The following is a 25,293-nucleotide window of genomic DNA, read 5'->3' on the forward strand; positions in this document are numbered from 1 at the left end:
CAAAATAAAAACACAAAATCAACCTCAAACAGTCAACACAGAACACTGGCTTGAAGTCAACGAGCCTTTTTTTGTAGAGAAATATACCACAATTGCTAGGTATGATCGTCCAAACTCAGCTCATGGAGGCACCCTAATTCTTTCTGCAAACAATGATTTTTCTCTGATAACAAAATATGACTTTTTGTTGAATGAAGCCTTCTTTGAATTTTCCTTAGTTTTTAATAAAAGTCTTAATCTTTACATTATTTGCATCTATAGATCACCTAACTCTTCCGTGGAACTATTTTTTCAGAACCTGCTAAATTTGTTAGATGACTTGCCTCACAAAAGCAGAAAAATTCTATGCGGAGACTTCAACATAAATTATGCTGCTGCTTGTGCTACCCAAATGTTCTTGGTCAACATATTTGAATCATATGGTCTCTCAATGCACGTTAATTCTCCTACACGGATTACAAAAACTACATCTACCATAATTGATTATATTGTCTCCGATTTCTCACCCCTTGATGCCTGCTCTACAGTTATTAATGCGGAACTATCGGATCATGGAGCAGTATATACGAAATTTAACATCTTCAGCAAACCCTTCTCGAAAACCCGACGTTTAGGTAGGATTTTTTCCGCTCGGAATTTTCATAAATTCCAAAATTTATGTTTGACTTCTGACTGGCATTGGCATTTTCCTTCTACGGACGTGGACTATAATTTCAGTGATTTTTTGGAGAAGCTTGTCTGTATCTTCAATAAGGCATTTCCTTTAATTACGATTAAGCCAAAACGTCGCAAACCCTGGACTACCAAAGGTATCCGCATATCAGCAAAAAATATGCGTTCACTACTTTATATCAAGAAATTTACTACCAACGTCTCTGCCACTCAATATATCACCAATTACAGAGTCACATACCTAAAACTCATCAAATCAGCTAAAAAAGCCTACTATCAAAATCGTCTGGGAAGCTCCAAAAGTGTTGCAAAAGAAACTTTGTCCATAATAAACGATCTTCGAAATAAAACCCACGCAGCTCAAACATTTCCCCTTCCAAACCCTGAAAATCTAAACGAATACTTCATTAACGTGAGTAAAAATATAACATCAACTATTCAGTCTCAACAAGATCCCATTTCCTATCTCCCTAATTCAGAAATTGCCTCGAATTCATTCTTTATAAGACCAATCTATAAATCTGAATTGATCCAAACGATCAATAGTATCAAAAGCAAATCATCTTGTAGTACTGATGGACTATCCATAAAAATCTTCTCAAATCTCACAGATAATGTGTTAGAACTCCTCGTGTCACTAATTAATGATTCCTTTGAAAACGGTAAATTTCCAGAGTGCCTAAAGACAGCCATTATTATTCCTCTTCATAAATGAGGCGAAAAATCTAATGCCTGCAACTATAGACCTATTGCCCTACTACCGGTACTCTCCAAAATTATTGAGAGGCTCATAAAAACCCGACTTATGTCCTTTCTCTTTGATAACAATATGTTATCACAGAATCAGTTCGGCTTCTTAACTAATAAATGTACAACTGATGCCATGTTTTCTGTACTTCACGAGGTTTACCAAGCACTAAACAATAATCTTTATACTGCCACTGTTTTCTGTGACTATTCCAAAGCTTTTGATTGTGTAAATCACAACATTTTGATTAAAAAACTTAATTTCTATGGAATTCGAGGTATTTCTTTGAATTGGTTCAAATCTTACTTAGATAATAGGAAACCACTGGTTAGAGCAAATGATACTGACTCTAGTCTCAAAAACATTGTATGTGAAGTACCACAAGGTTCAGTATTGGGTCCTCTACTTTTCCTTATCTTTATAAATGACATCACTAATTTAAAAATCGATGGAAAAATTTTTCTTTTTGCTGATGATACCAGTATCACTTGGAGCAACTCAACTATTGCAACTCTTCATGCAACTATAACTTCTGATCTTCTTACGATAAAAACCTGGTCTGACTCTAATTTACTCTCCTTTAACGTGGATAAAACGGTAGCATTATCATATAAAGGTGCTCTTCAACGCCTGCTTGTGAATAGCAGCCAGATCTCTACCGTTGATTCTGTAAAATTTCTTGGTATTCTTTTAGACAGCAACCTCAAATGGTCCCTTCATATCGATTTGTTAAGTAAGAAACTCGCCTCAGCCTGCTATGCCATAAGATCTGTTTCGAAGGAACTCAATTTAGCATCTTCTAAAATAACATATTTTTCTTTATTCGAGTCTCATCTTCGATATGGTCTTCCTTTTTGGGGGTCTAGTACAGCTGCCCAATTTGATGTTATTTTCAAATTACAAAAAAGAGCAATAAGATATCTGTTTGGCCTCAGAAGAACAACCCATTGCAGAAGTTACTTTAAAGATCACGAAATTTTAACCCTTCCATCTTTGTATATTTTAGAAACTGTTTGCTTAATTCATAAGCACATGCATGTCTTTCCAGCAAGGCCTCATCATAACTACTCCACCAGAAATTCAACTTTTGAAGTCTATTTACCGATCCCGTCTTCTGAGTTAGTAAAGAAATCTATACTATATTCCGCAAAAAAACTATATAACCATCTCCCTTTACAACTCAAATCTGCAACATCCTTTCTCAAGTTCCGTAAAATGACAAAAGCTCATTTATCTAAAAGACCACCCGTGTTGAGCTGCCCCCCCCCCCACTTGCAAAATTCAAAAAACAAATAGCCCTGATTTATGAGCTCTCATATTCCGCAAACCAAAAATTTTGAGCTCGTTCCACTGAGCCGGAATTTAATACTTCAGTATTATATGAGTCAGCCCCCCCCCACTACTTAAAAATAGGAATATTGAATCGGTTTTTGCGGCAGAATTACGAGCTATTTATGAGCTCTTGAAATTATATAGTTTCGATTTTTGAGCTCATCCCCTTCACCCCCAATCAACCCTTTAATTGATTTAACTTAAGAGAAAAATGCTGAGAAAACTTAAAATGTATCGTATTGCGGATATAATTCCTATAGCTTATATACTCTAAAAATAAACTATTAAATCACGTGCATTTCGATTATTGAGCTACAACCCCTTCGCAAGAAAATCACCCTATCTTCCCGGCTTAAGAGAAAGTTGTACTTAAAATGCATTAAACTAGTTATTTGGCGACTACATATAATTTAATAATTTATAAGCTTCCAAATTACGCGCATTTAGATCAGTAAATTGCAATTTATTTTGTATAGTGCAGTCACTGAAGGTAAAAATCAACGATTACCTTCAATTTCGGTGAACCTTCATCGATTTTCACGAAAATTGGTCAGTGGTTAGAGGATACGTCAAGAAACAAAGGTGACATGGTACCACCTTGCGCCTTTACCCTGAGGGTGGATACCGCCCCTTGTCGGGGGTGAAAATTATTTTATAAAAAATAACTGCACAAATCAATAAAATAACAAATTAAAAGCAAAATTTATTATATAAAGTTAATAAAATATGTCAATACTTTTTAAGTTATTAAAGATCAAATATTTTAATTATTCGTGAAAAAAATGCAGGTTATGAAGCGGTTTTTCGTAAATCACTTAAAAACTGTAAGTTTTTACAATAAAGTTAATAGTAGTTTAATTCGTAGAGCTTATATTCTAAGAATAAACTCTTAAATCACGCGCCTTTCGAATATAGAGCTACAACCCCTTCGCAAGAAAACCATCCCATATTCCCGGCTTAAGAGAGAGTTGTACTTAAAATAATTTAAATTAATTATTTGGCGACTACATATCGTTTAATAATTTATGAGCTTGCAAAATATACGCATCTCAATTATTGAATTGCCATTTTTTTCTATAGTGCAGTCACTGAAGCTAAAAATCAACTATGACCTTCGATTCCGGTAAATCTCCATTTATTTTCACGAATTGACAATAAGAACTTGGGGTTTTAACCTGGGGTATGTCACCCCTTCTCGGGGGTGAAAATTACTTTATTAAAAATAACCCCACAAATCGAGAGAGGGACAAATTGTAAGGAAAATTTTTTATATAATGTGATTAAAATAAATCAATACTTTTTGAGTTATTAAAGATCAAATATTTTAATTTTTGTGAAAGAAAATACATGCTTTAAAGCGATTTTTCATAATAACTCAAAAACTGTAAGTTTCTACAAAACAGTTTTTATCACTGAAATTGAAAATAATAAAAAATATAATAAATTGCTTACTTGAAAAACCCTTTAATGTTAATTTAAAGTAAGTTATTGGTATTTAAATTTATATTTTTTTCTGCGACTGTTCAAATCTAAGGATTGAAGCTTAAATAACGGGAAAGAGATGCATTTTATTACACTTAGGTACTAAATACTTGTCAAAGTACTTAGAAATACCTATCAAAAATAAGCTCCAGAAAAAGTTGATGGCATCAAAATCCGCTCACCAATTTTCGTGAAAATGAATGGAGATTTACCGAAATCGAAGATATAGTTGATTTTTACCTTCAGTGACTGCACTATAGAAAGAAAAGGGCAATTAAATAATTGAGATGCGTATATTTTGCGAGCTCATAAATTATTAAACTATATCTATTCGCCAAATAATTAATTTAAATTATTTTAAGTACTCTCTCTTAAGCGGGGAATATTGGACAGTTTTCTTGCGAAGGGGTTGTAGCTCAATAATCGAAAGGCGCGTGATTTAAGAATTTATTCTTAGAATATAAGCTATACGAATTAAACTACTATGTATTAACTTTTTTGTAAAAACTTACAGTTTTTCAGTGATTTACGAAAAACCGCCTCAAAACATGCATTTTTTCACGAATAATTAAAATTTTTGATGTTTAATAACTTACAAAGTATTGACTTATTTTAATAACTTTATATAATAAATATTGCTTATAATTTGTTCCTTTATATATTTGTGCAATTATTTTTATAAAATAATTTTCACCCCCGAGAAGGGGCGGTATCCACCCTCAGGGTAAAGGCGCAAGGTGGTACTATGTCACCTTTGCTTCTTGAGGTATCCTCTAACCACTTACCAATTTTCGTGAAAATCGATGAAGGTTCACCGAAATTGAAGGTAATCGTTGATTTTTACTTTCAGTGACTGCACTATACAAAATAAATTGCAATTTACTGATTTAGATGCGCGTAACTTGGAAGCTTATAAATTATTAAATGATATGCAGTCGCCAAATAATTAATTGAATGCATTTTAAGTACAACTTTCTCTTAAGCCGGGAAGATAGGGTGGTTTTCTTGCGAAGGGGTTGTAGCTCAATAATCGAAGTGCACGTGATTTAATAGTTTATTCTTAGAGTATATACGCTATAGGAATTATATCCGCAATACGATATATTTTAAGTTTACTCAGCATTTTTCTCTTAAGTTAAATCAATTAAAGGGTTGTTTGGGGGTGAAGGGGATGAGCTCAAAAATCGAAACTATATAATTTCAAGAGCTCATAAATAGCTCGTAATTCTGCCGCAAAAACCGATTCAATATTCCTATTTTTAAGTGGGGGGGGCTGACTCAGCCCCCCACTAAAGTATTAAATTCCTGCTCAGTGGAACGAGCTCAAAATTTTTAGTTTGCGGAATATGAGAGCTCATAAATAGCTCATAAATCAGGACTATTTGTTTTTTAATTTTTGCAAGTGGGGGGGGGGGCAGCTCAACACGGGTTAAAAGACCATATTATTCAGTAGAAGAGTTTCTTAATGACTAAGAAATCACAGTAATGTACAAGTAACTAAAGTGTATTTATCTATATTTGGGTGTCACATACAGCAGCTTAAACTTATTAGTTCCTTTGTTTGTGCTTTATTATATTATGTTGTATGTTCAATTTTGCAATTTATAGTAATTTTGCAATATATTGGTTTTTGTTTTTTTACTTCACTTTTTTAACTTGTTTATAATTTTTTTATTGACGATTTATCTAATTTTATAAAATTGTATTTGTTATTGTTATTTATATCTTTTTCGTGACTCTATGTTAAGCTTTGTCCATAAAATTATATAATTTTCAGTGACAATAAAGCATATTTCTATTCTATTCTATATTCAAAGTAAAATTCTGCTTAACATTAAAATGTTAAATTTATAAGTTTTTCAAAGTTTATAAATTTTATAAAATCAATAAAATCGGCTGTAGACGCAGTACTACCATACCAACGTGACACAGGGTGACAAACAAAATTTCGACCAATCACGTGCCGAATTTCATACAATTTTCGATACAAGAACTTGCATAGTGTCATACAGGGCACAAATGTACGTACAAGAAACGATACAAGAAAATGTATATCAGAAACGATATTAGAAATTATACAAGAAAATGCATAGTGTCATACAGCCTTTAGAATGAACTTGTGTTCAGGAAAATTGTTACAGACAGATTCTATACTAATACAATGATTCTCATAGGATATTAAGGCTGAATTAGGAGAAAGATAAACTGTACCAAATATATAACATTCATTCAGAGTGCAAACTTCAACAAACAGCTCCTCCAAGTGAACATGTGGTAACAGAATAGACCTCGATGAGTAACATTTTTTAACTGCAATAAGGACACCCCCTCCAATTACTTTATCACTAGTTAATGTAGAGCGGTCCTTTCGATATATATTAAAAACTTAAAGGTCCCAATTCGTCATTACTGATACCATCACACAACAACGACTCAGTAAATATGAGCACATCATAGTCAGTTGTAGCAGCACTTTCTTCAAGAGCACTAAGCTTGGTTCTAATTCCTCTAACATTCTGATAATATACTGTTAGTTCATCAGACACAATGTGGGAGGTACCCCTGGAATTCAGTTTTTTTTCTGGATTACTATTTTTGGTACGCCACGAATGTACCTAATGGTAAGATTTTCTTCACCTTTTGAAACCCTATCCGCCAAATTAGTATGAAGCTCACTTAGGTACTTTCTCTGTAGATAGGTGGAATCGGAGCTAATCTTAATATTGGATGCAGCAAGTTCATTTTTATTTTTTAAAATTGACAGTGCTACATTCTTATTTTCAAAGACTACTTTAAGCGGACGTGACATATTATTCTTGATATTACCAAGTCTAATGACTTTTTTAACTTGAATGTTGGGGTTAATCACGCTTAAAGTTTGTTTAACTTTATTCGTATCTTCTTCAATTCTTGCTGGTGCTGTGCTAGAGTTGGTTTCATGGAGGTTATAAATAATAATATTATTTTCACGAAATTTACGTTCTTCAACTTCCTGGATGATGGTATCAAGATCTGTGGCTTTATTATCTCTAGGCAGCTCTAGTGAGCTAAGTTTATCAATAAGTTGTTCCACCTTTTGTTCAAGAGAACTTATTTGTTTCTTCATCATAGGAATCATTTTAATTCCATCCTCACAGGATTAGCAAAAAAGTTTAAGGACTCTTCTACCCTTCAACTCCAACACCCTGATTTCTGATGCTATCAGATTGGCACATTGATGATGAATATTTTGACTGCAACCATCACAAGCCCAATATTCACCACCCTTGTAACGATATGATACCTCGGCAAGCGATGAGCTGCAATACCATAGACGACCGAAGGAGTGTCAGTGTTTGCGCATTCCTTCTTCATAGCACCGCTGGGGGAAATCGAAGGAGTAGTGGCAGCGAGAGCATATTTAAGGCGAACCAGGAGAATGAGAAGATGAGTCGTGGCTAGCGTGTTGAACTAACCATGACTCAACAGCTGCTGCTCGCGTATTGAACGAGCATTAGCTGGCTTGGCAATAGATGCACCGTATATTGAGGTGGAACTATGCCTAGGCGGACGCAACAGTAGTGACGTGGAGTCTTGCCATGACCGTTATCGCAGTGTGCGGTAGTAGCGAGGAATGATCTCCGGATCGGAGTATAGGGCTATGTTGATTTAACGTAGAGAGCTTGTTATTGTATGTAAATAAACTGTTTATCGTATTATTTTAATGTTGCTATTATGATCGGATCACTGTAAGAAAGTTTAATATTGTTTTTCCTTTGCAGAAGACGGAATTATATTTTAATTTTATTTGTTTTAAACTGTATATAATTATATTTAATATATTTACTTTATTTTTAACTTGTGTTTTACTGAGTCTGTCGTCCTAAAAGAACTACCACGTTACACCCTTGACATCGAACAAACATTTTGTGCATGACATATTTAAAAATTTAGATCAAGCACTGGCCTATCTTCAAAATATATTATTTGTAGAAGTACTGATAACTTTTTATAAAGAGTACTTAAGTTTTTGTTGAACTCAATTAGGAGAATATGTGCTTCTAATTGCAAATAAATGCAATTTCTGGAACATTCACTAATAAAAATGAAAGATAACTTACAGATTAATAGGGTCTGAACTGTTACGGATTTTTTGATACAAAACAACACATTAAACACTAATAAATATCACTTAAATTGTACATCATTAACAGAGCAGAAAAATATGTGCTTTCGCCAGTAAGTATGACATTAACAACAGTATGGGTTAAGTTAATCTTTAGAACAAAAGTACACAGAAGACTCAAAATGGCAGTGACTCTTAGATGGTATGAGAAGAAATAAAAAAAAAAGAAAAAATGAGTACAGAAAAGAAAAAAACAATTAAAAAAGAGACAATAAAAAAGTATAAGCTGAGACACAAATAAATGACAAAAATATTTGAGAATAAGGTAAAGAAAACAAAGCTAATAATACCCATATACAAAAAAGGAGATAGGATTAAATTCGTCACCAAAAATGATGTATAACCCCTATGCACTAGGGTGCATAGGTGTCAATTTACCCCTTTCTCAAAAACGCACCCCTTTAAATGGTAGCACTCTGGTTTTTTCATATTTAGAGGTCCATTGACCATATGAAACAATAAAACCCCTTTTAGTTCCTTTCTAAAGTACATAATCAATAGCCTAAATGTATGAGTTCTATATGTCTATATTCATTGCTATTAAGTAAATATTTTACAAAGGTAAATTGTTTTACTTAATTAAGGGCAGCCAAAGTCCGAAAATTGAATTTTTTAGCTTTTTTTGGGTAATGATTGAAAATTATTGTCTGAAATCTTCTCTTTCCAACAATATATCATTATAGTAAAAAATATCCATGGTTACAAAATTATTTGTTAATTGAACATCCGCACTCAACTTACTGTGTACCGGTCAACTGCGTAACCAGGATGATCATAAGGGGGGAGGGGGTTACAACTACTGGAGGGTCTCTGGGGGGTATGGATTAAGCTCAAAGTACATCCCAATGGGGGTTATAACCCCCACAACCCTTCCGGTTACGCCACTGGTACCGGTAGCTTTCTTTATAGCCTATTGAGAGTGTTTTATGTTTTTGCGATTTCCCGAATACTAGGTTTTTTAACTTTTGATGTCAAATATCTCTGGATCCTTAGACGATAAAAGGTCCAAATTTTTACAGTAGTTGTAGATAGATAATATTAAGTGCCGCGTAGAGTTTTATTAAAAACTGTACAAAAACAAGTAAAATAAAAAATAAAATCTAAACTTTTGGGTTTTTTTGTAAGAGTCTTTAAAAAAATTTAAAATAAATGTTTCCTTCATTCTAACTTTACAAAAAATCTACGCGACACTAAAAAATACATCTAGTTTCAAAATTAAAAAAAAAATTTATTATTGAATATTTACAAGGCGTATATTTCTTTCAGTCAGTAAATTTATTCGAGATGATCAGGTACCCCACTTGCTGTTTTATGGACCCCCTGGTACAGGAAAAACAAGTACAATTTTGGCATGTGCGAAACAATTATATACTCCCGCCCAGTTTTCGTCGATGGTAAGTATAAGAATGTGTCTCGTAGTATGTTCGCTAATGGTAAAATATTGCAAAACCTATAAATTTTAAAGAACCGCTTGTATTCACATGAAATTTGGCATACCCATAGCTAACATGTCAGTTATAAAAAGTGATATTGTGCCGAAGTGTGCTTTTGCCTTGGGGGTGAATACTACCCCTTCTCGGGGTAAAAAAATATACGTCCAAAATAAACTGACTAATTTTAAGCAACTTCTGTTCTATAGAGTTTTTTCATTAAGTCAAAACTTTTCCGGTTATTTTGGGTCAAATTTTTTTAAAAATAACCACTTTGAATCGATGGAACTTACAGATCATATAAACACAACATAAGTAAAGCAACTTGTGAAGCGGTAAAGATTAATTTCATTTAAGTTTCTAATTAGAGGGTGACTTTCCCGATTTTTTTTGCGAGAACAAAAGGTTCCAACTTTATTTTGAGTGTAATTTGCTTATATTTGATGCTAGAAACTTTGTTTATAAAACCAGAAATACTTAAGGCTTTTTTAAACACTTTAAAAAGTTTACTTTACTTTTTGAGTTATCTGCGAAAAACCTTCTAAAAACGTCGTTATTTTGTTGAAAACTAAACATTCACTCGCAAAAACTCGAAAAGTATTGAATTAATGAAAAAGCTGTATAAAACAAAAGTTGCTTAAAATTCAGTGACGCACCCAGAATTTTACTCTAGGGGGGGTTGGCTTGGACTGGGTTCGGACAAGTAATCCCTGACCAAAAATCCTCACAAATTATCCCTGGACAAATATTCTCCAGACAAATAATCCCCGGGCAAAAAATCCCCACAAAAAATCCCGGACAAATAATCACCACAAAGAATCCCCATGAAATATTTGCTACCGAATAGTTCTCTAAAAGTTTTCCCGTGAACGCAATCGACTCAAATGTTTTTCAGCATCAGTGCATAAGAGTTGTAGCAATGACCATGAAACCGCTTTTCGGCACGACAATAATGATTAGTAATTACGATTAAGCATGAATTATTGTAATTTCGATAACCAAATTTCGAATTCCACTTACATGCCGAAAACTTCAAATTTTACATGGCAAACGAGTGAGTTTTTTCCAAAATCGTGGAAGATATGGAGAACGAGCTAAGGCTGTGGGAATCATGTTGAAATTATTCGCTTAAATATTTTTCTCACTCTGCCTTGGATAACTAAGTTCAAAACATTGTCTATTATCTGTGTGCATCCATGAAAAATGTTTGCGCTATTAAGAATGTTTAGCTTTGTTATGAAAATGCAGAACACAGGTTTTTGACATAGCTTTTGAAAGCTTTTGAAGCAGGTTTCTAAAATGTTGCTTGCAGTGAATTGAAACTGAGGACTAAATATTTTTCGTTATGTATTACTAAAAAGATTATTACGAAGAAATAGTTGGTGACTATCAGTGTGATTTCAGGCCCGGAAGATCGATTTTTGATCAAATATTTACTACCTATTAGACAAATGCTTGAAAGGATTGGGAGTATAATCAAGACGTGCATCAGATCTTTATAGATTTCAAACAGGCTTATGATTCAATTAATCATCCTACACTATGAAATACAATGGTCGAACTGCGGTAACGCAAATGTGTGTAAGTAACTTCTTTGCACAAGTTAGAAGAGGTGGGGAAATATCAAATGCTTTCTGCGTAAATTCTGGACTGAGACAGGGAGATCCGTTATTCCCATTGTTGTTTAAGCTAGCCTTAGAATATGCCATGCGAAAAATTTATCCAAAAATCAAACCAGAAATAGCTGCTGGGGAGATGCCAGATGGGAGAAAGTCTGTAGGGCGGCCTAGAAAAAGGTGGAAAGATGCTGTCAGAGAAGATCTGGAGAAAATGGGAGTGAGACAATGGGAAATAGTGGCACGGAACCGACACATGGAAGTAAACCACTCGCAAGGACACTCGAAGAGTTATAACGCCATTGATGATGATAATAACTAAATATTTTTGACAATACATTTACAAAAAGTAACAGGTTTTTTGCATTACAATCAAGATTATCGTTTTCAGGACCAGCAGTTCTTATCACGAATAGGCAATGTTTGGAACATAGTTATTCAAAGCAGAGTTAGTAAAAGATTTAAGCGAATAATTACAACATGGTTCCCACAGCCTTAGCGCATTCCCCATATCTTCCACAATTTTTGAAAAAACTCACACTCGTTTCTCATGTAAAATTTGAAGTTTTCGGCATGGAATTGAAATTCGAAATTAGGTAATCGAAATTACAAGTCATGCTTAATCTTAATTGCTAATCATTATTTTCGTGCCGAAAAGCGGTTTCTTGGCTATTGCTATAGCTCTCACGCACTGAGGCTGAAAAACATTTGAGTCGATTGCATTCACGGGAAAATTTTTAGAGAACTATTCGGCAGCAAATATTTCTTGGGGAGTTTTTGTCCGGGTATTTTTTGTAGGGATATTTTGTCCAAAAAAAAATTTATGGGGATTAACTGTCCGAGGATTATTTGACCGGTGATTTCTTGTCGGGGGATTTTTTGTCCAGGGATAATTTGTGGAGATTTTTTGTCTGGAATTATTTGCCGGGGATTATTTGTCTGGGGATTTTTTGTCTAGAAATAATTTGTGAAGATTTTTTGTCTGGGATTATTTGTCCGGGGATTATTTGTCCTAGCTTCGCTTGGCACCGAAATTTTTTTGTATTGTTTCTGAAAGACAAGTTACATTTTCCTACTATTCTTTATATTTTTTATATGCCCTGGGAGGGGTTTTAACCCCCAAAACCCCCTGGGTGCGCCACTGTTAAAAATTTTTTTCTTTGACGTTAGATATGCGTTTGCCAAATTTCATGTCAATCCAATCGGTTCTTTAAAATATACAGCAAAAACAGTGAGAAAATGTACTATTGTTGATATAACTGTTATATTTTCTTTTCAAGGTGATTTTTTCCGTAAATTGTCATATAAGTAAATAACTTTTTTGCCTTCTTTGTATGTTTTACTATATATAATTTCTGGGTTCTTCCATGAGCTTTTGGGCCTTTTTATTTTGTTTTCCCTTTTGTATTTTTGTCTCACACTGTATAATGATACTAATTGTAGTATTTTATATGCCTATACACTCATATATGTTCTTTGCCTTATTTTTATACTTTTCTATGTATTTCTTGTTTTTTTTTTATGTCTACGTAATATATCGCTATACCTTTTTAAACCTGTCTTTATATGTATGTTCTTCCATGACTTTTTTAATTTTCTATTTTGCTGTATCTTTGTTTTTTTACTTACACTGTATAATGGTAGGTGTACAGGGTGGCATTGATGTGACAAAGTCCTAATACTCGTTTTTCGTAAGAGATATGAAAAAAGTTATTTAGGTAAAAGTTGGGATACACGGGACCATAATTTAAAAATATTTTCAAATATACAGGGCCACCCGTATTGTCAGGATGACACAAACTTATGTTTTTTTTTAATGGAACACCCCGTATATTTTTACAGTTTTGGATTCTCCTCGATGCATTCTTTCATAAAATATAAGGTTTTGTAATATTATACGAGGTAGTTTAAAAGATAATTACGTTTTTTGTTAATTTGGTAACAATATTCACACTCTGTAGAATTGTAGTGATTTGACATAAATATTTTTATTTATGTTCAAACGGATTTTATTGTAGTCTACTATTGTTAAACATTATTAATATAACGAAACGTTTAATTTTAGTATACAGGATTGGTCGAAACTTGGGATGAGTACTTTCTGAGTTTTCTTAAATAGAACACCTTGGATTTTACTATTGCAATGAAAGGATATTTTATAGTACTTTTCTATGTATTTCTTAAGCATTCGCTATATCTAAGTGCTTTAGTTTCTGAATTATTCGTGATTCTTTAAGCCAAACATTAATTGCAACAAAAATTACGTGAAATTTTATTAGGGGCCATGAAAATATTCAATCAAAAAAAATTTTTCGAAAAAAAATATATATTAATCTAGACTGATCTTTAATTTATTAATATTGGATGAGATATCCAAATACATTGGTAGTTAGATTATTGGTGCGTAAATTATATTATATGCATTATACTATTTTTAGTGTAAATTGTAAATTTACAAAATTTGCAATTTGTAAAATTCGTATTGCTAATAACACATTTTTGTTATACTCTACTTAGCACAAATTTAGTGTCAAAGCTAACTAGGTAGAATATTGTATGCTTTTATGTATGTTGTTTAGGGCCCAACAATCGTTAACTACATAGGAATTTAGATAACTCACAAATTAAAGCACTTAGGTATAGGGAATGCTGAAGAAATAAAAAAGTACCATCAATAAGTATATCATTTCGTTACAATACTAAAATACGTGTTCCATTTAAGAAAACTCAGAAAATACTCATTCCGAGTTTCGAATAAAAACAATTCGCTATACTATTTATGTTTAACACTAGTAGACTATATAAAAAATCGTTTGAACATAAATAGAAATGTTGATGTCAAATCACTACAATTCTGCAGAGTGGGAATATTGCTACGAAATTAACAAAAAAACATCAAATTAACAAAAGAAAACATCGAGTAGAATCCAAAAATGTAAAAATATACAGGTTGTTCCATTTAAACAAACATAATTTGTGTCACCCTGTCAATACGGGTGGCCCTGTATATTTAAAACTATTTTTAAACCATGGTCCTATCTGTGCCCCAACTTTTACCTAAATAACTTTTTTTCGTATCTCTCACGTCAAACGAGTAATTGGACTTTGTCACACTAATGCCCCACCCTGTATATTACTTACCTCCTTAAGTCGGCCTCAAACAATTCGTGTACTTCGCAAGTACAGAATTATTCGCCTACTTGGAAAGTATACGAGTTTGCGATTGCAATGACAAACAAGGCACTCACACCACGTGTACAATTTACAAGTACGCGAGCGTAAACATTTGGCTTAACGACCTTGACAAATGAATCAGTGGTGTGATGACTAATAAATAGACCAGGACATTTAGGAAAAAATAAATCGATATTTAAATACAGCACGTAGAAAGTTATAACTTTTCTCATTGCGTTCAAGATGACACCAGTAAAAAAGTCAACAATAGAAAAATGGCTGGAAATGCATAGTTGCATTTTAAAGTGCATGATATGCATTCAAAAATGCATAAACATGTCAAAATAAGTGTATTAGGGCCAGATTTTATTACTCGGGGGTTTTTGGGTCCCTGAGGACGAATACGCCATCCGAACTGACCATCGGGGCACCTGGTGTCCAGGTTCACTGCTAAGGCACGTCATCTAGAGTTTAGAGGGTTTTCGGTACTAAAATTCAAACAGATTACTCGGGAGTTTTTGGGGTAGCTGAGCAAAAATACGCCATCAAAACCGACTCTCCGTTGCACCTGATGCCCAAAAACCCCTCCAAACTCCTGAAAATAACATGCCTTAGCAGGTGGTCGGTTCTGATGGCGTATTCGTATTCAGCGACCCCAAAAACCGCCTACTTAATCTATTTACATGCATTCAGTGCCGAAAGCCTTAAAAACCCCAGAAGATGACGTGCCTTAGAAGTGACCACGGGCACAAGGTGCTCCGGGGGTCGGTTCTGATGGAGTATTCGTGTTCAGCAGCACCCAAACCCCCGTATATTCCGTTTACATTAATTTAGTACCAAAATCCCTCGAAACTCCGAAAATGACGTGCTATATGGTTCTTTTCATGAGGATTTTTCAGTGCGTCACAAATGATAGAAAAAAAGATAAGTCTGTGATAATATACATTTATAACATTTATTCTAGCATGACATTTTAGTTAAATCTGACAGTTGTCAAATTTTATTTGCAATTGGGCATAAAAACAAATCAATTGTCTTTATTGCATTTATAAAATGGTATTTTCTTTGATTTGTATAGTCTTATAAATTGTACAGATTATATTCGTAGATATATTATATAATTAGTAAATAAATTTTTTTCTATTATAGCGCCATCTATCGACAACTAGAATAATCACCGAACTAGAATAATTACCAAAGTAATCACCGACGTGCCTTTTTTTCTGTCACATACAATGTAATGCGTTAGAAAGAAATCGAAAAACTGTGACGCACTGAAAAATGCTCATGATAAAAGCATACAGTAGTGACACTGGGCAATAGGGGCTACGGGGATCGGTTCTGATGGCATATTCGTACTCAGCGACTCCACAAACCTCCAAGTAAACTGATTGCATCAATTTAGGGCCGTTAACCCTCGAACCTCCAGATGACATGCCCTAGCAGTGACCCTTAGCAGTGACCCTGGCACCAGAGGTAGGTTCTGATAGCGTAGCCACGTTCTGCGACCTCAAAAACCCCGCGAGTAACAAAACTTGGCCCTTAATATGCCTACTTGACATGTTTATGCACTTTTTAATGCATGTTAAGAACTTTAAAAAGCAATTATTAATTAGACATTTCCACCCACTTTTCTATTGTAGACTTTTTGCCTGACATCATCCTGAACACAATGCAAAACTAGCAAGTCTGTAGGTGGTATATTTAAAAATCGATTTATTCCAGTGTTTTTAGTGCTAAATGCACTGGTCTAAATGAATAGTCGCAGTAAATGCCAATTATTTATACATTTCGTTTGACCGCATCTGCAAGTATAGACAAGTATGTACTTCGCAAGAAAGTGTGCGAATAATCGTGATCCCTTTGACTCGGGTCATTTTTACCAACAGCAGTTGGAAGACGAACGAGTGGCAACGAGTGACAAACAATAGGGATGTTCACAAAAAATTAAAAAGTCATTTCAAACATGTAAAACGATTAAGAAACACCCTAGGAATAATTGTCCAAAATTTCAACAAAATTGAAAAAGCCTTTCTATAAAAAATCTTTATTAGAAATCTAGTATTATTTTAAATTTCAAGAACGTTTCTCTATTGGCCTGACGTCACTAGTTGCATACCCCAAGCGCGCGCCATTCTCATAGTGTTACTGTTTACCTGTTTGACGTTTCAGGTCATTTTATTTTGTTCTCTTCTTGTTTTATCAGGGTTAAAGTGGAGTTTTATAGTGAATTTTCACTGGCAAGTCAATCGCCACGTATTTCGTAGCTCCGAACAAATCGTTTGATTTTGTATAATATACTAATTATTAATTCATTAGACATAAACTATCCTATTAAGTGCAATAAACTCTACAAAAAGTGCTAATTAGTTAGTGTAAAATTTGCAATCTAAAGTGCCTTTTGGAACAGTTTTTGTGAGTACATTTTATCATATTCGTAAACCGTATCAGCATATTCACAGTAAAAACTTTACAATGCCCACGTCACCTAATTGTGGGAATTGTTTAAAACCGATACCTGCCAACGATCGAAAACTTCAGTGCGATGGATGTAAACGACAAATTCACATGGGCTGCACAGAGGTTTCACTTGACGATCGGGTAACCAGACAGAAAGTTCGTGGTATTTGTATTCTGTGCAACTCTTGTAACACAAACGTTGCTAACATTTCTCAAATTAAGGATCTTTTATCTGATCTCAAATTAGATATTAACAGTAAAATGGATGCATTTGATAATAAACTGGCCGAATTAAATGAAAAATTGAAGCAGATTGACTCTCTTAAATCAGTAGAATTTGCGGATAATATAGCTAACGAAGCTGTTGATCGTATTACAAGAGCCAAAAATGTGTTAATCAGAGGCGTCCCCGAAGTGGGTTCTACATCTCAGGCTAAAAAAGATCATGACAATAATGTTATTACATCGGTATTGAGTTCTGTTGGGTGTCAAGAAACTCCGCTGAGTTTTTACAGGGTTGGCAAACCTAATCAACGTTTCCCTCGTATGTTAAAAGGATATGTTAAAAGTTATGTCTTCCGACTATTTTGCTAAACAAATTCTACGCAACAAATCCAAGCTTCTAGAAGATAAAGACACTGAATCCTTCTCCATAATTGACGACCAAACTCCAATTCAACAACAACGTCTGAAAGACCTTCGAAGCGAACTGGAAACTAGAAAAAACAATGGTGAACGGGACTTGACAATTAAGTACATCCAAGGCATTCCTAAAATTACTACATTTCGCCATTGACCCAAACTCCTCTATGTTCAACGATTGGCTACTTCTTTATACAAACATTGCTTCACTTAATGCTAAATTTACTGAATTTGTATGTAATATTCAATTAATAACACCTCATATTATCTGTATAGCTGAAAGTTGGTTGAATAATAATATTCCTGACTCTTTAATTGCCATACCTAGTTACACTATTTATCGTAAAGACCGACAAAATCGCGTAGGAGGTGGGGTCTGTATTTATCTTTCGGAGTTAATTACTAATAACTTTTCTATTTGTGCTAAAGATATTCAGACTGCCGGATTAGATATTCTTCACCTGACTATCACCAGAAATTCATTTACCATGAATCTAATTTGCTTGTATCGTCCCCCTGATACCCAACCAGGAACTGATAATCTTTTTATTGAATTACTTGAGGAAATATCACTTCTTGACAATCTTGTTATGGTAGGTGACTTTAACTTTCCCGATATCTCATGGCCAGCTATTTCGTTATCTGACGGTGTTAGCTCTCATAATTTATTTAAAAATTTTATTATAAATTCCAACCTGTCGCAACTTATCACCAAACCTACTAGATTTAGACTTAATAATCAACCATCAACGGTCGACCTGGTAATTACAAACGAAGAACAATTAATTTCAACGATAGACATATCTTCTCCAATTGGAAAATCCGATCATGCAGTGATAACTTTCCACATTCAGTTTAACTTATCGAAAAGTCTTAACAAAATGTATACAAAGACTATAACAGTTACAGATTTCTTTAAAGTTAATTCCGCTTTACATCAACTTAATTGGAATAACCTTTTTCATAACTTAATCGATCCCTCGTCAATGTGGGACACTTTTCTTGACACTACAACTAGAACTATTTCAGTTCATACAACTGAACGTCAGCTGTTTAGAAATCAATTAAAACCTTGGATCAACCTTGCCGCTACACGCTTAATTCGACATAAACGGAAGCTTTGGCAATCTTATAAACGCACAGGTTCCCTTGATGATTTTCTTGTTCACCGTAGATTTTCCAATAGAGTAAAACAATCTTTGCTAAACCTAAGGAAAGATTTTGAAGAATCTATCATTGCAACTGATAATAGTAAGAAAATTTTCCGGTACATTCGCACATCTTTATCATCTAAAGTCTCCATACCATTGCTTCAAAAAGCCGACGGGTCTTTATGTTCTTCGAATAAAGAATCCTGTGATGCTTTATCGCTGTTTTTCACTCAGGTTTTTACAGATGAACCTAATGATGCCGTTCCTCAAATAATGTGTCCACGTTTGCATGCAACTCTTAATGACATCTCTTTCACACCGGAGGTAATTAAACAACATTTACGGAAACTACGCAACAATTCATCGCCTGGTTTGGACGGACTAACCTCCTTTTTCCTAAAACAATGCGCAGATTCTCTAGCAATCCCTCTATCCCTTATGATGAATACTTCCTTTAATCAGGGTTATCTCCCTTCATCGTGGAAATTGGCTTCGGTTACTCCTATTTTTAAGAAAGGCAATAAACTTGATTGCAATAATTATCGCCCAATCAGCCTAGTACCTATTGTCAGCAAGATCATGGAAGCCATTATTTCTGAAGCTATGTCTGAGTTTCTCCTTCACGAAAATGTGATTCCTCACCAACAACATGGTTTTATTAAAGGTCGTTCAGCAATCACGAATTTACTCCATTGTGTTCGACCGTGTTCCCAAGCGTCGACTACTAGCTAAATTGGATCACTTTGGTATCCGCGGAAAGTTAAACCTTTGGATTCAGAATTTCCTATCTGATAGGTATTTCCGAGTTCGTGTTGGGGAAGCATATTCATCAGATAAACCTGTCAAGAGCGGAGTTCCACAAGAATCGGTACTTGGACCACTTCTCTTCTGTGTCTATACAAGCGATCTTCCACTCATTATATCTAGTAAGGTTTCCATTTACGCTGATGATACCAAGTTGTACGTTAATCCTATTGTTAACCAACATGTTCTTCAACATGATCTCGATAAAATATTGAAGTGGTCTTTGGAATGGTTACTTCCTCTTAACATTGAGAAATGCGTTGTACTACACATTGGCAAGAACAACCCGTCACTACCGTACTTTATAAATGGACATCCCTTAAGCTCGGTAACCTCCCACAACGACCTCGGAGTGATAATTAACAGTGACTTAAATTGGTCGGAGCATATTGTGTCGGTGTGTAAACGTGCAAACTCGAAACTATTTCTGATACGTAAGTGTTTTACACGTATTTCTTTAAATTCCATGTGCAGACTTTATTCAATATACGTCAGACCTACTCTTGAGTTTGCAGGACCGGTTTGGAATCCTGATCTCGCTCGTGACAAGGTATTAATCGAAAATGTGCAGCGTAAAGCTACAAGACTCGCATTCGGCCGCGTAAGACCTTGTTATGAAGATAGACTCACCATGGCTCATCTAACGACTTTCGAGCGTCGACGTCTTCGAGGTGATCTAATTTTGTGCTTCCGAATTCTGAAATACAACTTTGGAAACCTAAATACCATGTTTACCATAAACCGAGATGATAGATTAAGAGGCCACCAATACAAATTAAAGAAGGAGCAGGCAATAGCACGGTCCAGAGTAAACTTCTTGCCTAACAGGATATTTAATGTTTGGAATAATTTAGATCGAGACACCATATCAGCAACTACAGTGAATACGTTTAAAAACAGACTGGATACGACAATATTTCATACATAAAAATTGCACGATGTTAAATTTTCTATGGATATTTTACTAATATCTCTTATTTTATGTAACTGTCAGTAGTTATTTTACATTGTTATTTTTCTTTGTTTTTGGGCATAATAGGAGCTTGCTCCTCTGCCCTTACTTGTTATGTAATAATAATAATAATAATAATAATAATTTGTTTAGTTTAAAGTGGATAGACTGTTTGTAAGGACATATTTTGGGTTTTACAAAAATAAACAAATAAAATGGAAGAAGGTTTTCAGAAAGCCGATTCGTATAAACTACCGACTGTAGTGTAGATGTAACAATGGTGTATGATTTATTGGCATCTTGTAAAAAAATAAATATACCACATCTTTACTGAGTGTATATTCCATATAATTTTCCATGTCTTCTTTAAGCTAAAAAAATAAATGCTTAATACTCCACAAAAAAAATAGAGAAAGTTGTATGCATGCATTGTACGCATGCATATTGTATACATACATTGGCTGGTTATTACTTTACCTTGGTTAGGTGTATTAAAAATATTTTTATTCTTCTTCATGTGCCTTGTCCGTTGTGGACGTTGGCTATCATCATGGCAATTTTAATTTCATTTGAGGCGTTTCTGAATAACTCGATCGATTTTTGTCCAAATCATTGGCGTAAGTTTTTAAGTCATGAGTGTCTTTTCTTCCGGGTCCGAGTTTGCTCTCTATTTTACCTTGCGTTATCAGTTGGAGTATACTATATTTATCATGCCTCATGATATGACCGAAATATTTAAGATTTCGTTTCTTAATTGTAAAAGAGATTTCTTTTTGTTTTCCCATTCGACGCAATACCTGTACGTTGGTGTGGGTCGCCCAGGATATTTTGAGGATACGTGGGTACACCCACATCTCGAATGCCTCTAGCTTTTTCATTAATGTTTCCATTATTGTCCAGGCCTCTACGCCATATAGTAAGACCGGAAATAATAACATTTTAGCAGCCGCATTTTTAGTGGGAGAGATATTATGTCGCAATGGGTGAAAATATTTCTCATGCATGTTGTTAAATGTTGCTATGTCCTTTTAACTCTAGATCTTATTTCGGTTGTTTCGTATTTCGAGTTGACAACTGTTCCAAGGTAAAAAATATTTTTGAACTTGGGTATTATACATTTTCATTTTAACCAATCTTTTCACTAAATTATTAATGATTTTAATATAATATAAAGTCATACCTACACATCCACATGTAGTTATTTCAAGGTTTACTTTTACTGTATGTATTATTAGAATCCCGTTTTTAGGAATATCCCAGTTTAAAATACAAATTTGAGGTCCCTAAACTTTTTCATTTACTCTTTAAGGGGCTAGGTGCAAAATCTTGGTCCAATGCTATTTAAATTCATTCATTTTTTTCGAATCCTGAGAAAACTAATAAGTATTTTTGAAAAATGTAAATGCAGAAAGAACAATTACATTATTACCAAGGGCCGAAAGTCTCTGGAAAACTTCTATAATGTTTATTTTATTAAGTTAGTTCTTTAACTTAGTTATTTTAAGTTCTAGCTGCAACAGACCATTTCTTTTTCTGTTTTAAATTGGCTGGAACGGTAATAAAAATCTTGTCAGAACTGTTTTTTGATGTATTTACACACCAAGGAACAAAACACCACTTATTTGGCTTTATTTTTAATAATTAATTACGTAAAAAACTGCGCACATTCAAATACACTGAGTAAATAAGTATACAAAACTAGTCGTCGATCAAAGACCTTACGACTGCTGACGTCACAGACCGTAGCGTCGCTGCAGGGTACCGTTTTTCTAGCCTCCAAGAAAATCAACATTATGAACTCATTTATCTTAAAAAATATACATTTTTAAACAGTTTTATTATTGTTACGTTTTTATATACCTTGTAATCTATTGAATTTAACTATATTTAAAAATTAGTGAACATCCCTATTGTACGAGTAACCCACTCAGACGACATGGAAAGTATAAGCAAGTGACGATTATTCGCCAAATACACGAGTCGTTTGAGTCCGGATTTATGCTTTACTATGTACAAGTATTTCTGTGTTCTATTAACGATTTAATATGTATGATCATTTTATATCTGTCTATGGTTTTATATGCCTTGTTAGTCTTTGCCTTTCTATTTTCTTCTATATGTATTTTTGAGTATTTTCTACCTTGTATAATGATCTATGTTGTAATTTAAAAGCTTAAATATGTTTCTTTGCATCTGTTACAGGTCTTAGAGTTGAATGCTTCAGATGACAGAGGAATAGGTATTGTCAGAGGCCAGATTCTGACATTTGCCAGTACAGGAACAATGTTCAAGTCTGGCTTTAAGCTTATTATTCTAGATGAAGCTGATGCGATGACAATGGATGCACAAAATGCCCTTAGACGTAGTAAGTACATATTCATATACCCATTCACCATTCACCGTCAATTATTCTCATAATTCCTATTACTTCTTTTTCTCTAACTTTCTCTTCTTCTATCCTATTCTCTCTTTTCTTTATCCTATTCACCCTTTTCAACTATCTTCTTCTTTCCTCACTGTTTCCAAACTCCTTTACACACACTAATCATTACTAACCACACGAACCCCTATTAATCTAAACCCAATTAATTCACCCTACTATCTTCTCACTTTTCTTTTATTTCATTACTTCATTCAGTTTAACCCTCACACTCCCTCTTTTCTCTAAATCCTTCTCTTTCCCTTATTACACTTGTCCTTTGACATTACACCACATTCCTTTACTTTTTGTCTTTGACTATTTCCAAATATATTTTACCTCTCCACTTAACATTACATCACTTAATTTCAGTTCTCACATTTAAACTACATTTAAATTCGTTCTCTTAATTCGGTTTTACTAATTTTATTTATCCATTACACCTTGTTTCAATATTAATTTAATTTTAATTTCATTTTGTATCAACTGGGCTCACCTATAGTCTTACATTTCTTTATCTTCAATTTTACATTCCCACCACTTTGTCACAAGAATTCTCTCAAAATTTTTTTAAAAATATTTCATAATAATTACAACCCTTTTAATTTAAAATCCATAAGGAAAAATTTTCCCGTAACTGGCTGTAGACCATTAATTACAAAAATTGAAGAAAGACTTCTGTGTAAAAGGTATATTTATTAAAACCCCAATAAAGGGCTATATTAAAAGACAGAACGTTTTCGCTCTGAAGAGAGCATCATCAGTGTTCTAAGCAAGCTCTACATGCTAAGCCACCAAAAATACATAGGTTAAAACCCTTAAAGCCGACCCTTTGGTCGGCGTTTTAGCCGACCAAGCAAGCTCTACATGCTAAGCCACCAAAAATACATAGGTTAAAACCCTTAAAGCCGACCCTTTGGTCGGCGTTTTAAACCCTTTGGTCGGCGTTTTAAGGGTTTTAACCTATGTATTTTTGGTGGCTTAGCATGTAGAGCTTGCTTAGAACACTGATGATGCTCTCTTTAGAGCGAAAACGTTCTGTCTTTTAATGTAGCCCTTTATTGGGGTTTTAATAAATATACCTTTTACACAGAAGTCTTTCTTCAATTTTTCCTTTTAATTTACATATTTCCTATTATTAGATTGACTATATCCTAACTACAATTCATTATTTTAACAATTTTCATTCACATTTAAATAAAAATTTCCCGTCTACATATACAACCACCAATACAACACGCATGTAAATAATTTTGCCAACATGGTAATTTCTCTGTATAATCAGTGGTGTCATGGCAAAATTAGCAGTGCTGGAACGCACTGCTAATTTTTATTTACAAAACCTAAATTCTCTATTTATTATTTTTTTCTTTTCTTAACCAGTGCCGGAACGGCGTTCCCGCACCATGACACCACTCTGTATAATAGTATTCCAATTCAAAATTTATTCTTTCTTCTCTCTCACCATCATCTGTTTTTATCTTTTTGTTTATCATTATTACTAATCAGCTCATTCTTCCTTTTTAATCAATTTGATCAGTTCAATTTTATAGTCAACAGTTGAAGTAAAATAATTTTATATTTTAAAATTTTGTAAAACACAATTTTCTTTTTTTTTTAAACAATAGATTTAAATAATAGACATTTTCAGATATTAAAATCTTTACCATATCATTGTTTTGGATCGTGACCTTTTGTTAAAACCTTTGAAAATCAACTACCTTCTTCTCTACTGTCAATGTCACTCCAAACAGTTCCTTACAAACCTTTGACACTTGGTAGTCAACGTTGGCCTAAGATGGTTGATTAAGTTTCTTGATAGAGTTGCACCATGTTCCCGAAGGTTATATCTTTTAACATCGGCGTTTAGCCTGTTACAATCTGTTTAGCCTATTATCAACATAATGTAGATTGAATTACAATTTCAACCATTGTTTAGTTCTGGGGCTATTTAGCAAGTATTTGAGTAAGTAATCATAACCACATTTTTTTAACTTTCAAAATTTCAACCCATTTTTCAATTTTAATAGTGGGATTACTTATTATATTTTATATTCACTGATGATGGACTGGTAAGTCCGAAAGCGTTCTGAATTGGACACATTTTATTCAATCCATTGAGATTTTTTAAAATTTTTAATAAATATGCCTATTACATAGAAGTGGTTTTTACTTCATGTTAAAGTTTTTTAACTATATGGTATACAGCCAACCTAGGGAACACCCCCTTTTTACTTTACATATTA

The 25,293-nt window shown here is 33.8% G+C and overlaps 1 protein-coding gene across 1 annotated transcript in view; it reads left to right on the forward strand.

The window, feature by feature from the left end:
- Positions 1-25,293, forward strand: part of LOC126892850 (replication factor C subunit 5-like) — a 113,919-nt gene that overhangs the window by 5,259 nt on the left and 83,367 nt on the right. The window contains exons 3-4 of the mRNA XM_050662653.1: positions 9,666-9,793; positions 22,831-22,993. Of these exons, the coding sequence (XP_050518610.1) occupies positions 9,666-9,793; positions 22,831-22,993 (291 nt within the window). The remainder of the gene's footprint in view (positions 1-9,665; positions 9,794-22,830; positions 22,994-25,293) is intronic.

The sequence above is a fragment of the Diabrotica virgifera genome, chromosome 9 (assembly GCF_917563875.1).
Source record: "Diabrotica virgifera virgifera chromosome 9, PGI_DIABVI_V3a".
NCBI lineage: Eukaryota > Metazoa > Arthropoda > Insecta > Coleoptera > Chrysomelidae > Diabrotica > Diabrotica virgifera.